We start from the raw sequence: 21,203 nt of genomic DNA, 5'->3' as shown, positions 1-21,203 counted from the left end.
GGGGGCTGGAGAGATGGCTCAGCAGTTAAGAGCACTGACTGCTCTTCCAGAGGTCGTGAGTTCAAATCCCAGCAACCACATGGTGGCTCACAACCATCCGTAATGAGATTGGATGCCCTCTTCTGGTGTGTCCGAAGACAGCGACAGTGTACTCATAAATAAAATAAATAAACAAATCTTTAAAAAAAAATGGAGCAGAGACTGAAGGAAAGCTATCCAGTGACTGACCTAACTTGGGATCCATCCCATGAGTCAGCACAAAACCCCAGCACTATTACTGATTCCATGTTGTGCTTGCAGACAGGCACCTAGCATGGCTGTCCTCTGAGAGGCTCTACCAGCAGCTGACTGAGACAGATGCAGATACTCACAACCAATCATTGAACTAAGGTCTAGGATCCCTATGGAAGAATTAAGGGAAGGATTGAAGGATCTGAAGGGGATGACAACCCCATAGGAAGACCAACAGTGTCATCTAACCTGGACATCAGAGAGCTCCCAGAGACTGAGCCACCAAAGAACATACACAGGCTGATCTCAGACCCCTGGCACATATGTAGCTGAGGACTGCCTTGTCTACCCTCAAAAGGAGAGGATGCGCCTAATCCTGTAGAGACTTGACACCCCAGGGAAGGAGGATGTGGGGGGTGAAGGTGGCGGGGGAAGAGCACCCTCTCAGAGGCAAAGGGGGGGATGGGGGTGAAGAACTCTTGGAGGGGGACCAAGAAGGGGGGGTAACATTTGGAATATAAATAAACAACAACAACAAAAAGAAATTCAACACGGAAAAAAAGGAGAGGTATCCACAATAATTAATTTTACTCTCAGGCTTAAAATGCCAACCATATACTTTAGGAAATTGCGCCCTGTTGTGGGGTAAAATCATAGTTTCTAGAAGCTTATAATCTCACACTCTTACACTTCAACATGATATTAGCAAATCATAGTACCACCGCCTTAATCACTTTCCCTTATTTAATCTCAAGACATACAGAAGAAACACAGAGGAATCCTTACCCGAGGCAATGGCCCTTCTCTGTCTCTCTTCTGGTGACAGTCCTAATCCCATCATTCTTTCATTGTATCTTTTTTGGTCTTCTTTTATAGTCTTGTAGGCCTGTAGACCCAAACATGGAGAAAGTTTATTTCATGACACACCTCTCTCCATAAGCTAATAGAATTTCAATTAAATGGGAAGCTTTTGTCTACATTGAGGTTAGTTCCTTTATGCCAAAACTACTAAAGCAAACTTTACTTTTTCAGTACTAGGGATAGAACCCAGAGCTTCATGCATACTAATCAAGCACTCTAGCACTGACCTTTAACCCTAGCCCAAAGTCCTTTTGTCAAGAAATAAAACTATTCAGTGTACACATATTTGATGAGGAAAGAATACTTGAAAGTAGATCAAAATACATCAGGTTTTCTGAGACTCTTAGTAAGAAACTCTTGATACTGAATTCAGAAGGAAATGTAATGTTAGTAAGTATAAAAATGCTAAAGCACAGAAAGGGCTTTTGGACTATGCCGGGTGCTAAGCTGTAAAATCATCCTACATGGGCCTAAGTAGAAACCAAAATACATCTTTGTGGTAGATGTTCAAGAGTTTGCCAGGGATTGGGATATGTGGTTAGGTGTATACTATCTTTAAAATGTAAGTCATCTTTCTAGTAATAGGTTTTACTTATCCTAAACTAAGGGGGTGGAAATCGCACTTAGAAACACTACAAATTAATAATTAATAATTAGTAAGGATCAAACACCATCTTCACCAAACTGTTTTCTTTCAAGCATACTCTTTCTCCTATACTTTCAAATTGAGGAAGGACATTTTAGTATTATGACTAGTTTCTATTGTTCATGTTTATAACATGTAACAGCAGAATTTATTAGTGACTTTTAATTTAGTCTTAAAATATTTAGAAGTTGGAGACTACCTATGGCCTTATGCGTATCAGGCCACTGAGCTATATTTCTAATCAGGAATTAGCCCTAATTAGAAACTTTCAAAAAAGTAATGACACCTTTAATCCCATCACTTGGGTGGCAGAGGCATTCAGACTTCTGTGAGTTGGAGGCCAGCCTAGTCTACATAATGAGTTCTAGGCTAGTGAGACTATATAGTGAGACCTTAATCTCAAAAGTAAACTCATTCATTCATTCAAAAAAAATGAATGGCACAATGTCTTTAATCCCAGCACTCAGGATGCAGAGGCAGGGATATCTCTGAGCTCAAAGCCAGTCTGGTTTATAGATCGAGTCCCAGGAAAGCCAAGGCTACATAGAGACCCTGATTAGACTCCTCCAATGAATAAATTAAGTAAATAAAAAATGGGCTGTGCATGGTAGCATATCCTTTAATTCCAACATATGGCATGGAGCAACAAGACAGGTTAGTCTCTATGGGACAGCCAGAGCTATAAACTGATGAAGATGTTTTTTGAGACTGGGTTTCTTTGTGTAGCCATGGATGTTCTGGAGCTCCCTTTATAGACCAGAGTGGCCTCAAACTCAAGAGACTCCCTTACCTCTGCATACCTAGTGCTGGGATTAAAGCCACGCACTATCACAGCCAAGCAGGATTAATTAATTAACTAAAATATATAAAGTAGTACACAAGAATGATTTTTTTTGATAGGGCCTCATGTAGTTGAGGATCAGTCATCATGAACTGTCTCCATCTCTCACATCCCGGGATACAGGCATTCACCACAATGTCTGTCTGAATGATGCACTTCTGGAGACCAAACCTATGTGCTAGGCAAGGGCTCTACTAAGAGTCCAAAGAGGTCTTCTAATCACAATTTCACAATTTTTGTTCTTTTGTATCTCAAGTGGTCAACAAGATAAAAATTTAAGTGACCATATCTCAAATGAAATCTCAGACTAATTGTAGAAATAAAGACAATTAGAACAAGTATCATAAAATACACTCTTAAGAATACTCATTCCTACGAGGTTGGGGATGTGGCTCAGTGGTAGAATGTTTGGCACAAGGCCCTGGTTTTGATCACTAGTACCTTACAAAAATGAACTAATAAAGAAAAAAAGACTTTTTATGACCACTTTACCGAGCAAGTCATTAGGTGACATGCTGAAAATGGGGGACCTAAGCCCTGAGAGGTTAGTTAGTAAACCAGATGGTTTAATCTTATCAAGAGGAGTGAAGAGGAAACAGGCTAGGGCTATGCTCATATCGAGAGGGTCATTCCAATGGTCTAAGCCATTCTATACCTCCTGATGCTCTTACATGTAAAGAGCGGTGCAGGGATGGTTCAGTGGGAACAGACTAAATTAAGGTTAGATTCAATGTCCTAAAATGAAAGTTAGTTTACATACACACTAAGTAACAAATTCTATTCTACAAAGGGTTTCTGTATTTCTAGTTTACACAGATTTCCAACTAGGGGGAAAATATATGCTGGCTAAGAAATACTACAAATTTATGAAAAATATTAGTAGAGACCACCTTTCTAAACAAATGGGTTGCAAGATAAACTGCAACTCTTTTTTTTATTTATTTCTATTTCAAGTGCATTGGTGTTTTACCTCCAATGTGTGTATGAGGGTATGAGTTACAGAGTTCTGAGCTGCTATGTGGTGCTGGGAATTGAATCTGGGTCCTCTAGAAGAACAGCCAATGTCTTAACTGTTGAGCCATCCTCCAACCCCTTAAACTGCATTTCTTACTACACATCCTAGGAAAGTGTTTTTTCAAAGCCAATGGGACAAAGAGGGCCAGGATGATAAAGAACACTTAATATAGGAATTATTGAAGGATTAATTATAGTCAAATTTAAAACATTTCTTAAAATGAAAAAAGTTGTGGAAGGGATATTGTCAAGGACTGAATTCTTCAAATTATATCCTGAAGCCCTAACTACCAAAATGACAGTATCCAGAGTCAGGAATGATGACAAATTGGATAGCGCATTTATAAAAAGAGGAAGAGACATCAGCATTACCTAATTCACTTTTAACATGCCCTGACCCCATGTGGGGACAGAGTAACGTGGATGGTTGGCCACATACACACCATGAAGAAAACTTTCATGAGAAATTTAACCTTGTCTGACTTTCCAGCTTTCAGAATTGAAAAAATTAATGCCTATAGTCAAAACCATTTAGTGGTATTTGGCTATGACAGTCTAGGAAACAAATATAAGCACTACATTATTTTATTGCATTTGCTTGTATGTTTGCATGTGTATACTCACATGTGAGTGCCAGTGTGTACTGGGAGGTCAGAGAACAACTTTAAAGAATTGTGTTTTTACATCCTAGGGATTAACTCAGATGTCAGGCATGGCCACAGGCACTTTACCCATTGACCATCTCATCAGTCCTGAACTTTATGTAATTTGCAGCTATAGAAATCTCATCAAATCTGGACACTGATTTTAAGTTAAGTTTCTCCTGTGACTAATATGAATTTGAGAGGAAAAAAAATGAAGCCACTTGATAGAAAGTTTTCAACTATTTAAAACCTGAAACACACGTATACAGACTAGTTTGATAAATGTAGACAAAAGCTTATCATTTAACCTGGAGCCATTATAATAGGTTTATTACAACCAGTGTTTATTACAACACAGAGGGCGATGAAGCATTTAACTGAATGACTTGAGAGAAATTTGTGTTTTGCAGATATTTCTAAGACAGGAAAAGGCAACAACAGTGGCTGGCCCATCTTGTGGTTTGGTATCAAGAGAATCTGCATGGTTAACTCTGTGGGGGCCATCTAACTCTGGTCAGCAACGCAAACCAGAGGTTTAACAGATTCAAACCATTACTGACATATCTAATGCAAACACTTTAAAATTATTTTTAAATAAGTGGGGTAGAAGAGATATAAAAAAACATGAAATGCAAAAGTTAAGGCTTAGAAGGTAGAATCTGAATCACAGATGAGAAGTGTTCAAGACATCACCCTACACGAATGTTTCAGCCACTTGTTTGACCAAATTAGAAGTAACAAAAGGGACACTGCCAAGTGAATTTAGTTTGAAGTAGACTGTGGGTGGTTTGGGAAAATACTTCAGCCTCTATGGCTTTGAGGACCTCCTCAGAAGCAGTCAATAAAATGCCTTTTCATAGCAAAAGCTGAGGTGATTGCTTGCCACAAAACAGAAAAATTACATTTTAGCTAAAATGATTCAAAGTAGAGGTGCTCAAGTTCCCTTTATTTGCTTATTCAACATTTCCTGAGACTGTCTTGTTAGACATACAGCACTAAAGCACAATACACTTCAGCAGCATAAAAATAAGCACAAATTTGAAAAAAGTTTCAAAAAACGTTGATATATTTGGCTGCAAATTTATGGATTTGAATTGATCTAGTATAATTTCAATGGTTTGAAAAACAAGATCTGAGGACTTTCTGTGACTGACAATGTCCCTTTAACAAATGTCTAACATGCTGTGAATATTTAACATGCTGTGAATATTTTATTTTATTCTATGAACCAAGTTATTATTAGTACCATGGTCTTACCCACCCTATCCCCAAACGTATTTTAGCATAAGCATCTTACATAATAAATTCCTGCCCCAGTCACTGTTGCTCCTACAATTAAGAAGTATACTAGGCTGCTGCCATCTTTCCCAGAAGCACCTGCAGACGCTAGTGATCTAGAAGGGGATCCTAGGAGATGACACTGCACAACTGTAGGTAAACATACAGCCAAGAAGGAGACAAAAAGAAATAGAAAACAACACTAAGTATTAATGAATGAACATTTAATGCAAATGCAGAGAAGCATTTTGGTTACTGTGCTAAAAAAAAAATGAAAAAGAAATAAATGTAAAAGCCGCTCCAGGATTGGAGGAGAATGCCTCTCTTGTCAAAATGTGTTATCAAGCAGAATTTGTTCTATATCTTGCTCTGATCTAACTTACAACTGACAGGAGCTGGCTACTCCCTTTGTGCACTTTGCAGTCAGGTTAAGGTATGAGGATATGGGTAACTTCAAATAATCTTCATGGTTCCCCAACCTATTGCCAGAGGAACAAATCTAATTTTACTATTATCAGTAGAGAAAGAACTAAGGCTGTAGTGGCATCCGATTTTTTATTCTTAGTGTGCAAACAGCTTTCTTTGATCAAGACGTTGGTGGTAGGCATCATCAAAGTAAATTCACTAAACCTTACACAGTACACTCTGCCAAGTTAAAAGAAAAAAACCCACAGAATAAATTCTCTGTGACCTGCTAGGATGATCAGGTCATTTAAGGAGATGTACTTGTACTCTCCAAAATGCCATTCTACAACTGGGGATACTAGGCCCATTTCTATAACTTGGTCTTTGAGTAGGATCCAGGGATTTAGTTTTCCTTTTAGGTATGTTTAGAATATTTTTTTGAAAGCTGTTCATTTAAACTCAAGCTAAGAAAAAAAATATCTTTTACAAATTGACAAATTAAAATCAAATATTGTGCTTAGGAGCTGCAGTGAATTTTGACTTTGTTTACAGGTTACTTCATCACAGTCAAGAGAACAAGCGTAATTTTGTGGGTTAGTCAAGACTAAGGAAACACAGCAGTTTTCATGCAAAGAATAAAAAGACAAGTAAAAAGAAGAAAAATCAGTCAACACGAGAGTAGTATCAGTCATTCCCCACATGGGCTCCCATAAACACTTTAAAGAAGGCCTTTGAAATTTTTCCTACAGGAGAAAGCAGAATTAGTTGCAAAAGTTTTAGAGCAGAGTACTGGGTTGATCAATGGGAGCTGTCTGGCAGCTTTTCTACACAAGCTGCTTTTTTACTTACATATGCACCAGCTCCTATTGTTGATAAGCCCACAATAAGGACTAACACAGTATTATCCATTTTGCCCCCAGATGAACCAGAGCTAGCCATTTGTCTTGCCATCTGGAGTTCTAGAGGAACACGCCATTGCTGGAACAAGTTGCCTAAAGGAACACAATTTGTTAACACACACAAACAGAATAGTTAACACATGTTTATTATTAAATATCAATGTATTATACAAATAAAAAATTATACCTTGGTACATGATGTTCACTGTTTTATGACCAAGAAAAATATAAACAAAACTGCACACATAAATACTACAGATATTTATGTACAATCTTTGGCTATCAGACTTCTTTTTTGAGGCAGAGTTGTGCTTTATAGCCCAAGCTGATATCAAACTTGTAATAATACTACACCTAAACTACCATACCCAGCTAATCTATTAGAGTTCTTAAGAATACAATTTAAATGTTATTCAATGAGAACATTCACAGCTCCCAGGAAATTGGTTAACAACAACAACAACAACAACAAAAGAGCAGTTCAACAAATCTTTACAATGCAGTAAACACTGAGATAACCTATTTAGTAAACAGCCATCCCTCAGTATCTGTGGGGCTTTGATTCCAAATCTCCAGAAGGAACCAAAATTCACATATGCTCAAGTCCCTTATAGAATATGGTGTGGAATATGCATAAACCTATGCTTATTATCACATATACTTCAAACCATCTCTGAATTACTTATAGTCACTAATACAATGTGAGTAGCTGCTATACTATATTGCTTAGTTGAAAACAACCAGAAAATAAAAGATAAAGAAAGCTTGTACATGTTCAGTATGGAAATTTATTTATTTATTTATTTATTTATTTTTATTGTTTTTTGTTTTTTTGAACAGGGCCTCACAAATAGCCTGGCTGGTCTGGAGCTTGCTAAGTAGCCTGCCTCTGCCTCCCAAGTGATGGGATTAAAGCGTACATCATCATGTCTGGCTTAAAAATGCTTAATGGTTGGCTGAATCCATGGATGTAGAACCAACAGATACAGAAGGCAAAAAATATACAAAATTGACCACAGGCTAGCTGGGACATTATGATACCCATTTATGATACCCATTTCATAAACAATCTACCAGGCTCAAACCTTGCTTAATTACAACCCTGGAACACACAGTTCTGTCTTGTGTGAAAAGTAATGGGTCCTAGAAGAAAGAAACATTAAATATCAGAAGGAAGTCATAACAAAAAATTCATAATGAACTTAATCTCTCACAAATAATTGAAGAACTTAACATATATTCCAGAATGACAAAATTAAAGTGTTGGCCAATATTTTATGGCTTGTCTTTCAAGATAATACAGTCATTTTTATATATAACTAAGTAATGCTAAGTAATAATCATATAACCATAACATAATATGAACATGAAAATGTGAAACATTTCCAGATTTCTTTTTTTCCCAGTGGATACTGACATTTTCAGATGAGGCCTGTCCTAAGAACCTTCTCAGATTATTTCATATGGGTGTTCACTACTAATTTAGAATGGTGATTTTATTTTCAGCTTTGTGAGCAGTCTGGTCTCTGTAACAATAAATTCTGTTGGGCATGAAAGTAGCCCCATAAATACACAGGTCTATGTTCTAATAAAACTTTATTTATAGCCACTAAAATCTAAGTTTTAAATAATCATTAAGTATTATAATATTGTTTATTACTAAGGTTTTCTTTGCCATTTAAAAATATATAAACACTGTGTATGGTAGCTCACACCTATAATCTTAGCACTACGGAGGCTGAGGCAGGAGGCTTGCTGCAGATTTGAGGCCAGCCTAGATTACAGTGTGACAATGGCTCAAAAATACCTAAAAAAATCTAAAAATAAATGAATAAATAAAGCCTTGGCATGGGGGAAGGTCATGCCTGCAATTTCAATTCTAGGACTTGAGAGGGTGAGGCTGGATAATCCTAAATTGAAAGACAGGACAGACTATATAGTGGTTGTAGGCCAACTCAAGCTACAGAGTGAGACTCTCTCAAAAAATAAAATACATCAACAACAAAAAGTAAAATCTACTTCACTTGTGGACGAACTATCTGATCCCGTCTGGCTGAGTAGTAGTAGTATGTACACTTTGATCTAGAGTGGTGGTTCCTCTCTCTCTATCCTCTTTTCTCTCTCTCTCTCTCTCTCTCTCTCTCTCTCTCTCTCTCTCTCCCTCTCTCCCTCTCTCCCTCTCTCCCTCTCTCCCTCTCTCTCCCTTTCCCTGTCTCTACTCCCTTCTCAACTCCCCTTCCCATGCTTTAAATAAACTCTGTTCTATACTTTAAAAGACAGTGGTGGTTCCTAAAACTTCAAACTATGTCAAAATTCCCTGACATTTTTGTTAGGTGGTCACTGATCAGGCCCTGTCCCTAGGACTTTTGACCTGGTAGTTCTGGATAGGGCCTAATAATTTGCATTTAATGTTAATAGCATGTTGTGCTTTGTTTTTAAAATTACATTATTTAGTTTGTGTGTGTGTGTATGTGTACAACTAGACAAAGATTTCAGAGCACACTTGTAGGACTGAGTTATCTCTTTCTATTGTGGGTTCTAAGCACTGGATGCAGGTCTTTCAGCTTGGTAACAAGTGCCTGGAACTGATAAAGCCATTCACTGGCCTTCTTTCATTTTGTGAGACAGAGTCTCTCTAGGCAGCTCAGGGGGCTCCTCCTCTCTTAGCCTGACTAGTACTAGAATTCCAGGCTTGGGATACCACATGGGGTACTTGTCTCCATTTCTAACAAGGTCCTGAGTGATGATGTCCTTGTAAGCGGGACACTACTTGGAAAACCCACAGGTCTAAAGGCTGATAGATGAGTTCTTACCCTGACTAGGCTTTAAAGGACAAACAGAGGCTGGGCCTTTCATCCTATCACCCAAAAGGCAAAGGCAGGGAAACCTAACCTAGTTCGAACATTAACCAGAGCTACAAGGTGAGTCACGGTCTTAAGAAAAACAAAACAAAACCAAACACACAAACCAAGCATACAAACAAAGAGCCAGGCCTGGTGGATCAGGCTTGCAATCTTAGCTATTCATGAGACTGAGTTAAATTCATAAATCCAAGGCCTTCCTGGGATACAGAGTGAGTTCAAAACCAGCCAAGTCAATTTAGTGAGACCTGTTTTTTTTAAAAAAAATTTTGTCGGGCGGTGGTGGCGCACGCCTTTAATCCTAGCACTTGGGAGGCAGAGGCAGGCCAATTTCTGAGTTCGAGGCCAGCCTGGTCTACAGAGTGAGTTCCAGGACAGCCAGAGCTATACAGAGAAACCCTGTCTCGAAAAACCAAAAACAAAAATTTTTTTAAAAGGGGCTGGGGACACATCTCCAAGACAGGGTACTTACCTAGCATGTGCAAAAATCCTAGGGTCTATCTCCAATAGTGTTTAATTAAAAAAGAAAAGGCTTTGGTAGTAGTATCCTACATAAACTTACAGAGATAGGAAAATGAAACACTTTCCCTTTTCTTTCAGTGTGTCAGGGCACAAAGGGCTAACAAGCCTAATACAGGTCTGCAGTATCTTATTACAGTTCTTGGGAGCATAAGCATTTTTGAACTCTGAACAGATTTAAGTATACAGGACATATACCCAGCATTGGAAAGGGCAGCAATCTAAACTCAAATCCATCAATACTTCAAAGAGAAATTATATTGTGGTACTTAAAAAATGTAATTAGGAGCAAAACACTCATAAAGTTAAAGGAAATAAATCTAAAACAATATTCTAGGTAGCCTCTTTCCAATGCAGAAATTTCATACTGGGATGTGGGTTACATGAACATGATAGTCTTATTTTAATTTCTGAAATATAAATAAGAGTCTTTATACCTACACTCTCTAGGAAAGGAAATACATTTTTCTTTACTCTTCTTTTTTCTTATCTGGCTTAGAACTCTTTGTTGTCATGAAATAAAATGGTTTAATTTTTAGAAGTAATAGTCAATTATAAAAATAAAACTCCTAAATTTATCTCATTTCTTTTTCTTTTTTTGAGGCAGGGTCTTTTTATGTTGTTCAGGTTAGCTAGGATCAACCTGGTAATTCTGCAGAGTCAGTCTCTGAAACCACTGGGATTGTCCTCCATTTTGATCTATGAAACTATTCCTCTGCCTTCTCCCTGTAGTTTTACAGTTTTAGGGAATCAAGGGAATGGTCGACTACAACTGAATGCCTCTCCACTTGCCTTCTGAGAAGGCAGTTTACTCTCATTACTGTACCAGTTAGTTGTTTTTGTTTTTCTACAGCAACAGAAATTATTTTGTATGTACACTTAAAATGCAATTTCCAATAACTCAAACTATCCTTATCTAACTTCCCTGATACACTGTAGGAAATAATATTTTAAGAGTGAGGGTCTCACTATATAGTCCTGACTGGCCCAGAACTTGCTATGTAGATCAGGCTGGCCCTGAACTCAGAAATCTGTCTGTCTCAATATCCAGAGTGCTGGCATTAACCCACTTGGTCCTGGTTTAATATATGCTGCTAAATAATGAAAGAGAAACAGAAATTTTTTCTAATTTGATTGATATTTACCAAATTTTTGTCATTTTCTTTCGGATATGAGAATTTGCTATGTAGTCCTGACTTGCTTCGAACTCATAATCCCCCTATCTAAGCCTCCCCAGTACTTGGACTAGACACTCATTTCTATTTGTTTTGTTTGAGACATGTTTTCACATTATAGACTGGGCAGGGTTGTAACTCACTACGTAGCACAGGCTAGCCTCAAAATCTTGGCAATCCTCCTCCTACTGAGATTACAGGTATAAACCATGACTCTGGCATTGACTAAACATTAAAAAATTCTTTGAGAAGGTTTCTAACCAGATCTCATTAATTTCATGTTGCTTAGTAGAAAGAAATTGGTAAATTTAAGTACCACAGAGTATCACTAGAGTAATACTTTAGCCAGCAAGCTCATTTTTGGAGGCTTCAAATATTTCTATTATCCACACTCCCAGCCTTTTCTAGAAACACATTAAAAAACTGAGACACTTAGTAATCCCAAATCATTAAGAAGTCTATATGCTCTTTTTTTTTTTTTTAGTCTATATGCTCTTAAAACTTGATTCCTAAACATCAAATTAATTTTTTCAGCATGGATAAAACAGTCTATGCAAAGTACCTAATGTAGCTAAATATCTTTCTGCAAAGAATGCATCAGCTACTTAATTTTATCAGCCTTTGAAAAATTATCAAGTCTTGCTGGAATTTTAGAAGAATAAGAATGATAACTATTCTCTGAGATCTCTGAGACACTGAGCCACCAACTAGGCAGCATACACAGGCTGGTCTGAGGCCTAGTCTGGCCTCGATGGGAGAAGATTCACCTAAACCTTGGAAGACTTGAGGCCCCAGGGAGGAGGGAGGTCTGGTGGTGGGGGCATCCTTTTGGAGGCAGGGGGAGGAGGAATAGGATGAGGAACTATGGGAGTGGGGACTTGGAGGGGGCAATGACTGGACTGTAAAGAAATAAAATTAATAAAAAAGAATGATTAACTATAGTACCATATGAATCATTCTTACAAGAAGCACAAAAGAAAAAATGCTTTGGATAACAAGAAAAAAAAGGAGAAAAGAAAAAAAAGAAGGCCTTCACTGAGAACTCAGTATGTATCAGAAATTGTACAGAATGCTTGGGACACAAGAACAGATAGGTCAAACTCCCAGTTCTTGGGGTTAGGACAGAGAAGTACCTATTTTATTCTGAATATGAGAAAATATCCTTGATACAAATCACAAGAGAACCAGAGTTGCTCAGTTTGTCTTTCTGAATTCTTAAATCGGTAAAAGAGAAAAACCAGAGTTTATTGCAGATCCTGGAGTAAAAGTGGGATTTGTCCTTTACTCAATTCATATAACTAGGCAACTTTCAGAAGCATGATCTAGAAAAATGTTAACACATGTAGCAACTCCCTCAAAACATTAGAAAAAAACCCGCAACTTATTAACTGCTTAGAGAAAAAGTTGTCCTGTCAAAGATTTTCTTCTGGAAAGCCTTGACTAGGCAGGTTGAGTACAGAAGACTCAACTAGGCTTTTAAAAGATGCCACCAAGCACAGTGGCTCAGACCTACAATTAAGAACTCTAGAGGCTAAGACAGAGGAAGGACCATGAAATCAAGATTAGACTTAGCTACACAGTGAGTTGTAACAACTGGAATACATACCAAGATCTTGTTTCAAAATATCAATGTGCCATTTGGCTGTATCCACAATCTAGGATTCTAGGCCACAAGGAGCTCAGTTTCTTCTTTAAAGATGCAAAGATTCAAGACAAGCTATTGGTGAATATCATTAATCCCAGCACTGAGAAGGCGGATCCAGGCAGACCTCCATGAGGCCAGCCTGGTCTACACAGTTAGTTCCAGGACAATCAGGGCAGCATAATAGACTCGCTGTCAAAAAAGATGCTATGATTCCAAATTTAAAAAAAAATTTAAATATTTGAACCTTAGGTCAGGGAGTTAAGTGATCTGTTTGGTCACAATAGGCAGCATAATGTTTAGTGAAGAAATAAAATATTACAGGACACAAAATATCTATTAGCAACCCCTTCTGCTGCCCAGTAATAGATGCAGACACATAGTTGTGACTTAGTTACCTTTCATCATTTCTAGAAAGAGGCAGAAAATCCAAATAATGGAGAACAGCAGGTACTGAGGTTTCAAGACAAAAGGCTAAGTGTAATGGAAATAAACCTAACAGTGGTGAGAGATGTAGATGGCATAGTTTCAATGCAGGCTCAAGGTTCACTAAAACAAGAAAAATAAAAGCAAAGAAGAAAGATTGCTAACAACCTGGCAAAGCATTGGGGCGGGGGGAGGCGTAAAGTAGGACAAAGTGGTATAAACCTTGTCTCTTCCCCACTTCTGTGAAAATATGTGGCAGATGCTGCTATGTGAAAATGAAATCAGATTAAAGGCAATTGGCAAATGAGCCATAAAACATTAATTCCTACAATGAAATTACCAGAATTTCTTTTGGAAATTGTATCCCTACCCCCACTCATTTTTAAAGCAGGTGATGGCTGGCATACTCTGGTGCATGGACAAAGTGTGTGCAAAAAGATGGATAGGTATGTCAGGAAGTCGTGGTATTTTCTACAGGAGAGCCCTTCAAACAAAACCATGCAATGGGGAAAAAGCATTTCAGTCTGTATTTTTCCACAGGTCTGATATTATAATCAAATGAATATTTAATTGATGAGAACGTTTGGTTAGCCACCAGAATTCTGGTAAAAAAAAAAAAAAAAGCTACGTACTGAGCCAAATAAGTACATAGTGGTTATCTAAATTTTAAAATATTTCTCCACAATTTACATACAGCACCACCATTTCCACACACAGGACTCACAGAAATTATAATTATATTCACTAGATTTTTAGGAAACCTAGAGGTGGCTTTTTTCTTCTAAAGCAGAAATTCTTAAGTTCCAAAAGATAACTGAGATAACATTCACTTTTTTGAGACAGGGTCTCAACTATGTAGCCACAACTGGCTTAGAACTTGCTATGTAGACCAGGATGGACTTGAACTCACTGAGCTCTTCTGCCTCTGCCTCCAGAGTCCTAGGATTAAAGTCATATGTCACCATACCCAGCAGATAACATCCATTTAGAACTATTTTTGACTCCCACCAAGTAGACAAACTATTCCCACCAACTGGAGCCATTTGCAAAGGTCCTAAGGATGAACCACTTCTTATTCCTAAACTACACAAAAGGCATCTGCACATCAAAACCGGCTCAAGGGTAGCATTTGATATTATAAATGTAATTACTCTACAATGATGATATAAAAAAATGATTTAAAAATACACCTTGGAGAAGGGGGTCATTCATTCCCACAAAGCTGTATAGTTAGAAGAGGACTCGAACCATGCTCAGATAAACCCATGGATATCGGAAGCACAGTGGACTAATTAGTGGAAAGAGAAGCTAATTCATTCTTAACTGTTTCAGGTCAAACTTTAGGACGTAGGATTGGGGTGTAGCAATAGGATTAGAGGCCTAGAGACTGACAGAGTAGCATCAGCTCCACCTACTAATTATGTGACCTTCTGCAAGTAATTTCACCTCTCTGTTCCTCAATTTATTATCCATAAAACGTGTGGGTTGGTGTTTACCACAAAATCCCTTCCAGCTCTAAAGTTTGATGAGACAACTTCCCAGAGAACAAATACAGTGTGTTCTAAAAACGGTCACTGAAGCGTGTAAGACCACCAGGAACTGAACTGTCTGGTCGTCTCAAGTCGATTCTGAGCTAATTCTCTTGGTGTCTGGTATACAGTTGAGTTTTTACTGGTGATAACACCGTTTCCACACCGTAGGGCATTCAAATATACAGCTCTCACGTGGAGTTTTGGGAGGGACAGCAGATAATCTGATTTACAGGAGAAACTTGTGACTGTGTCTCAACCACTAAATGATATCCATCTGACCTCAATGCTTTTTTAAAAAGTAAGGTGGTAAGAGATGGGCAATATGGTTTGGCCAAGCGTTTTGTTATCCCCCAAATCGCAAAGCCTCCCAGGAGAAGGCCTCATGCTGACTTCTGGGGTTCAAATCTCTTGAAGGTCAGGCCGGCATAAGTGTGCCTATTCCTCAGCTTGTAAACTCTTGGGTTCATAGCCCGCCAATTTGGAATTCTTGCGGCTGTGAAAGAAAGTTTTTGTGAAGGACAGGGGAGCTCTGCGAGGGATGGGGAAGCTTATGGCACCTAGGCCATTGGACTTTGAAGTAGGGTAAGGGGTTGCCTGGGACGGGTCAGCTAGTCACCTGGAAGCTGGTTCCTCTGTTTCGGCCTCTGGATGCACACCGTCCGCACCAAGGGCACCAGTTTCTGCTTGAAAGCACCCGCCAGGCCTCCACACCGGAACATTTCGGCGACCGCTCCCAGGAAAGCTCTGGCTCCTTCCTTTTCTTTTCACCCACCGTCGAACGGGTCAAACAGCACGGTCTCGGGTCCGCTCCCCCTGCCGTCACACGCACACTACGTAGGCTCCTCCTCCCAGCCCCGAGTGGACATTGGATAGAGAAACCGGCCCGCTAGAGCCGGGGAAAAGGCACTGAGGCTGGACACCTACTGCGCAGGCGTAATACTCAGCGCCGCATTGCAATTGGTCCCACAGGAGGAGGTCAGCGCATGCGTCCAGCTGCCCACGCGCTCTGCAAAGCCGCGGGCCCCGCCTCCGGATTTTCAAGTTTCCACGAGTTAGTGGCACTGTATTAGGTTGAGCGGTTTAGGAGGAAACCTGTGCAAGGGAGACTTGTGCCCGGAGGCAGTGGGTGGTGCTGCCACTGTGTAGGTAAAGGGAATTGATAGCGCGTCACAAAAACCGACCCCAGAACCTTACTTTCTGTTATTGTGTGTTTTAGGCAACTAGCTAGCCGGCATTTAAGCCTTTCTGAATCTCTTTCTGTGATCCAATTCTAGTCTTTCTTCCCAAGTCTTAGTCATCATACCCGACCTCCTGATTCCTGAATAAATTCCATCTTGAGCAGCCCGGTGGTTTTTTTGTTTGTTTGTTTTTATATATTTATTTATTTTTTTGGGGGTGGAGTGGGGCGTGTACTTCCCATGTTATATCTCAGTTATCACTTTCACATGATGCATCAAGGGCCGGGGATAGTCTCGCGTTATTATGGCTTTCGAGCTTGAGAAAAGAAAGCTGACTAAAAAAAAAAAAAAAAAAAAAAAAAAAAAAAAAGTTTGTGCCTGACAGATTTTTCTGTGAAAGAAATCCTAAGCGGTTGTGGGAGATACAGAGTGGGAACTGAGGGAAAGTAGGTATTTTGCTCTCCTATGGGAGATTTGAATTGCAGATTAAATATTTACAAAAGCTGTGTGTAGTGAACTAACACCTGTACTCCCAGCACTGGGGAGGCAAAGGCAGAGACAGGAGGACAGCAAGTAAATTTGAAGCCAGCCTGGTTTATATCAAGGTAGCCAAGGCTTTGTGGTGCAAAGGCCCTATCCCGTGTTATTGAACAATACTATTTAAGAGGCTTTTGTGCATATAAAATTATGGAAAGTGATCACTGTTTATCTGGGAGAATGGGATCTATTAGTCATTTAAATGATACCTACCACACAGCCACTGTCAGTAAGGAGTTTGGGACAGGATCACTAGTGAAAGAGAAAGAAAAATATTTCAGAAGGTAAATGACTTCAACTGGCCTGGAGACAGTTGGACTTAAGGATGGAAACCTCTAATTTCTCAGTTCATGGAACTTAATTAAAATGAGAGACCAACCCAAGCAACATAGACTGTTTCAAAACACCACCAAAAGGCTGGGAGTATAGCTCAGAGGCAGGATGTTGGCTAAACACTCCAAGGTCCTCTTTTCAGTTTGAAGCACCATACACAACTACCCTTCATAGTTTTAAATAAAAAAATCAGAAATAAACTTCAGTCCGTTTTCATGAGACAATAACAGAAGATTTGCTGTATTAGGAAGTAGTGATAAAGACGGCGAGTGGAATGGGGCCTGAACTTGAACTGTCAAATGAATTTGGCCCTAATCTTTGAAAATGATGAAATTTCCTTTTTTTTTTAAATCTTTGTGGAAGGGAATAGGGGATACAATTACAAAAGCAGTTTAGGAAGTTTAACCCAGAAAGCAGGATTCAGTGCATGAAAATCCACAAAGTTTCATTATCTGTTCAGCAGATTAGATCAGTGTTTAAAATTGCAAGTAATGAAGCCTACCTATAATGACAGTGGGAGGTAGAGATAGGAGGATCAGGAGTTCAAGGTCATCCTCAGCTATTTAGTGAGTTGGGGGAAAGCTGGGGTTACAAAACACCTAGACTCGGTGAGAGAGAGAGAGAAAAAGAGAGAGAGAGAGAGAGAGAGAGAGAGAGAGAGAGAGAGAGGCAGGCATATGCCTTTAATATGCCTTTAATCACAACACTAGGGGGACAGATACAGGAGAATTTCTGTGAGTTGGAAGCCAGCCAGGACCACATAGAGAGACTCTGTCTCTAGTGGTGGGGCTAGAGAGATGGCTCAGTGGTTAAGAGCACTGGATGATTTTCCAGAGGTCCTGAGTTCAATTCCCAGCAACCACATGGTGACTCACAACCATCTATAATGGATCCAATGTCCTCTTCTGGTGTGTCTGAAGACAGTTGCAATGTACTCGTGTAAATAAAAATTAATAAAAAAAAACCAGCAAAAGACAGCCCCCCAAAGCCCCAAAACGTTAAGGTGTAACAGTTTTAAGATTTATCTTATGTGTATGACTGTTTTGCTTGCATTTGTGGTGCCCTCATAATCTCAGTTATGTATAGCTGGCTATGTAGATGCAAAAAATTAAACCTCAGTCATCTGTAAGAACAACCACTGAGACATATTTCCAGCCCTCATGAGTGACTTTTATTTTTGGACAAAGGGTTTTTCTCCATGTAGCCCTGGCTATCCTGGAACTTGCTCTGTAGACTAGACTAGCCTCAAACTCACAGAGATCTGCCTGCCTCTGCCTCCCGAGTGCTGGGATTAAAGGCCTGTGCCACCACCTCCTGGCTTTGAGTGACATTTTTCATCTAATCTGCTTTGGGGGATGAGTATTGAAAATATCAATTCCAGAATAAAATAAATAAATTTTATATTATAGAGATATTATAGATATTGCTTCTTGTTATTTCTAGAAACTCACAATATACTGAAGGACTTGAGCCCAGCAGTTTGGGGTCAGTGAGATCCAATCTCTTAACAACAGCAGCAAGTTAATAATAAAGGTTTATAATAAACATAAATTGGTTTAATACAGTCAATTATGTATGCTAATAAACAAAACTTTGGAAAATGTTATCAAAATTATGATAGTTATGTGCAATTATGAAACAACTGACTATACTAAAATAATTTAATAATGCATAATTAAACAAAAATCAGTGCAAAACACATATAATTCTTTGTAATAGGTACAAAGAGGCATTTCTCCTGTCCTTTGAATTAAAAACTAGATTTTATCCTAGTAAAATATTGATCAAAGAAATTCAAAAGAATGTGATAGCAAACATTTCATTAGGATAAGAACCCATTGTGAAATATTATAAAAATATTATATTTTTATTTATATCTTATAATTTATATTTCTACAAATCAAAACTTCAAACTTACAAAGGTAGAGCCAGTGACAATTATTTTTTGTCAGAAGCATCGGAATAATTTTAAGCATATATATATGCTTAAGTTGGTATAAATTCTATCCATAAGTTGCCAGCAACCTCTTTCGACTGAATATGAAGAATGTGACATTGATAGTTACTTCCCCTCATTTTTTGAGACAGTCTCCTAGAGTCCAAGCTGGCTTCAAATTCACTAGGTAGCCAAGGATGACTTTTTTTTTTTTTTTTTTTTGGTTTTCCGAGACAAGGTTTCTCTGTGTAGCCCTGGCTGTCCTAGAACTCACTCTGTAGACCAGGCTGGCCTAGAACTCAGAAATCCACCTGCCTCTTCCTCACAAGTGCTGGGATTAAAGGCGTGCACCACCGCTGCCTGGCCAAGGATGACTTTTAACCTCTGATCCTCCTGCCTGTACAGGAGGCAGGCATTGTGCCAACTGAGCTAGCCCTCCTATCTTGTTATTACAGTTACTCTTCTATGGGTATAGATAACTAGAGGCATTAGACATTTTACAAGAAATGATCAAGTAATAATTTCTATTATATAGAAAACAGTCAATTGGAAAACAAAAAGTACTATACCATGATGGTTGTTGGTATACATAATGGTGGTATTGGATCAGCTAACTCCATCTCTGGATGGTTTTAATGTTGACTAGTATAATCAAGGGTTTTAGAAATGGGTGACCCACATGTATAATAAAGGGCTATAAATACATCTCCAACTCAAGAATAAGATTAAGTAGAAGGCTCTTTTTAATAACTTGAACTTGGCTGAGCACTCACATTCCAATATGCTTACACACACACATCACTCAGATATTGTACTGTTTTATTTTCCTGTAGAGGAATTTTAATCCAGCAACATGGCTGCTTTAGCAAGGGATCACATCCAAAGACCTTCTGAATCTGTGTGATTTGGCTGGAATACATAGACACATCTTTAATCCCAGGAGACAGAGGCAAGCAGGTTTCTGAGTTTAAGGCCAGCCTGGTATTGCACAAGTTTCAGGTAAAGAAAAGCTTAGGTCCAAGCATGGTGGTCCACATCTTTAATTCTAGCACTCAGGAGACAGAGGCAGGCAGATGGAGCTGGAAGATTAGAACAGATTGCCAAGGTTAGTATGAGGCCAAGCAGAGCAATTCAGCCAGAAGCTGAGAGAAGCTAGTTTGAATCAGTCAGCTTAGAGAGGAGTTTGGGCCAGAACAGCTGAGTTGAGCCAGCCAACCAGAATTCAGAAAGAGCTAGAAAGGATGACCTTATTCAGAAGTAAGTATCAGAAGCTGAAACCATTCTGGCCTAGATTAGGTTATACAGACTATAGAAGCTTCCAGAACTAGGCATAGGTTAGAGGCTATAAGTCTCTGAGATGACATTACATCAGGCGAACAAAAGTTACTTTTGCATTTTTCCTTAGTGGAAATGGATTTCATCACATTGACTCTTCCTGTAGATCAGGCTCACATGCAAAATGGCAGCTCATGTGTACTGCTGCCTCCCCTGACTTTGATGACATTAGCAATATATCATATGTTGATGCTAATGGTATATGTTAGTGATACCTTAGCCTATGAAATATGAGGGAGATGAGCAAATTCCTAAAACAAACATAAAATGGGTGCTCTTTGTTGTATGCAAATTGTACCTAAGTTCATTTCATACAATTTTGAAACCTGAAAGTCACTTTTGGGAGAAGGACTATGGGTCTTGACCAAGTTATGTGACGGTTGGTAAAGCCTGGGGAAGTTGCCCTCTGATATCGTAAAAAAGTTGTATTCATTTATCATCTTCCAAGCATAATCTAGGCTTCTTGCAAATTAGACCCAACCACTAGGTTCTACATTCACTTGCAGGGGGTGGGCGGACCCTCCTTGGGATTCCAATTCCCCTTGAAACTCCGCCATTCTGAAACGACGAATGACTCTGTAAAGGGCTCAGAGTATCAGGGATTATGGGGTTTATGAGGTGTCCTAAGTGCCCTCACCTGGGCCTGTAATGGTTAGCTACAGAAACAAAGTCCCCCTTTGCTGGAGCTGTCCTCACTAGTTGGGGGGGGGGGGGCCCGCCTAGCCTCTGGACATCCCTCTCCCGCAGCGGGCCTTCCCCATTGGCCAGCCAAACACAACTGACTGTGACAGCCAATGGGAGCCGCCCTCCTAAACATTCAGAGGGTGGGTGCTCGTGGTGTGATGAGGGGAGGTTGGCGCCTGGTACGCGCCCCCCTACATCTGGCAAGTCTTTGACAGAAACAGTAACA

The 21,203-nt window shown here is 39.2% G+C and overlaps 1 protein-coding gene across 1 annotated transcript in view; it reads right to left on the bottom strand.

The window, feature by feature from the left end:
* Aifm1 (apoptosis inducing factor mitochondria associated 1) overlaps window positions 1-15,918 on the bottom strand; it is a 39,490-nt gene extending 23,572 nt beyond the window's left edge. The window contains exons 1-3 of the mRNA XM_028762599.1: window positions 15,591-15,918; window positions 6,770-6,912; window positions 1,018-1,117 (exon numbers count right to left, since the gene is read on the bottom strand). Coding sequence (XP_028618432.1) covers window positions 1,018-1,117; window positions 6,770-6,912; window positions 15,591-15,693 — 346 coding nt within the window. The 5' untranslated portion in view covers window positions 15,694-15,918. The remainder of the gene's footprint in view (window positions 1-1,017; window positions 1,118-6,769; window positions 6,913-15,590) is intronic.
* Window positions 15,919-21,203: the final 5,285 nt, after the last annotated feature.

This window comes from Grammomys surdaster, unplaced genomic scaffold (assembly GCF_004785775.1).
Source record: "Grammomys surdaster isolate TR1022 unplaced genomic scaffold, NIH_TR_1.0 60, whole genome shotgun sequence".
Taxonomy (NCBI): Eukaryota; Metazoa; Chordata; class Mammalia; order Rodentia; family Muridae; genus Grammomys; species Grammomys surdaster.
Note: the sequence above shows the minus strand (reverse complement) of the source record. Positions and strands in the feature narration are given on the sequence as shown.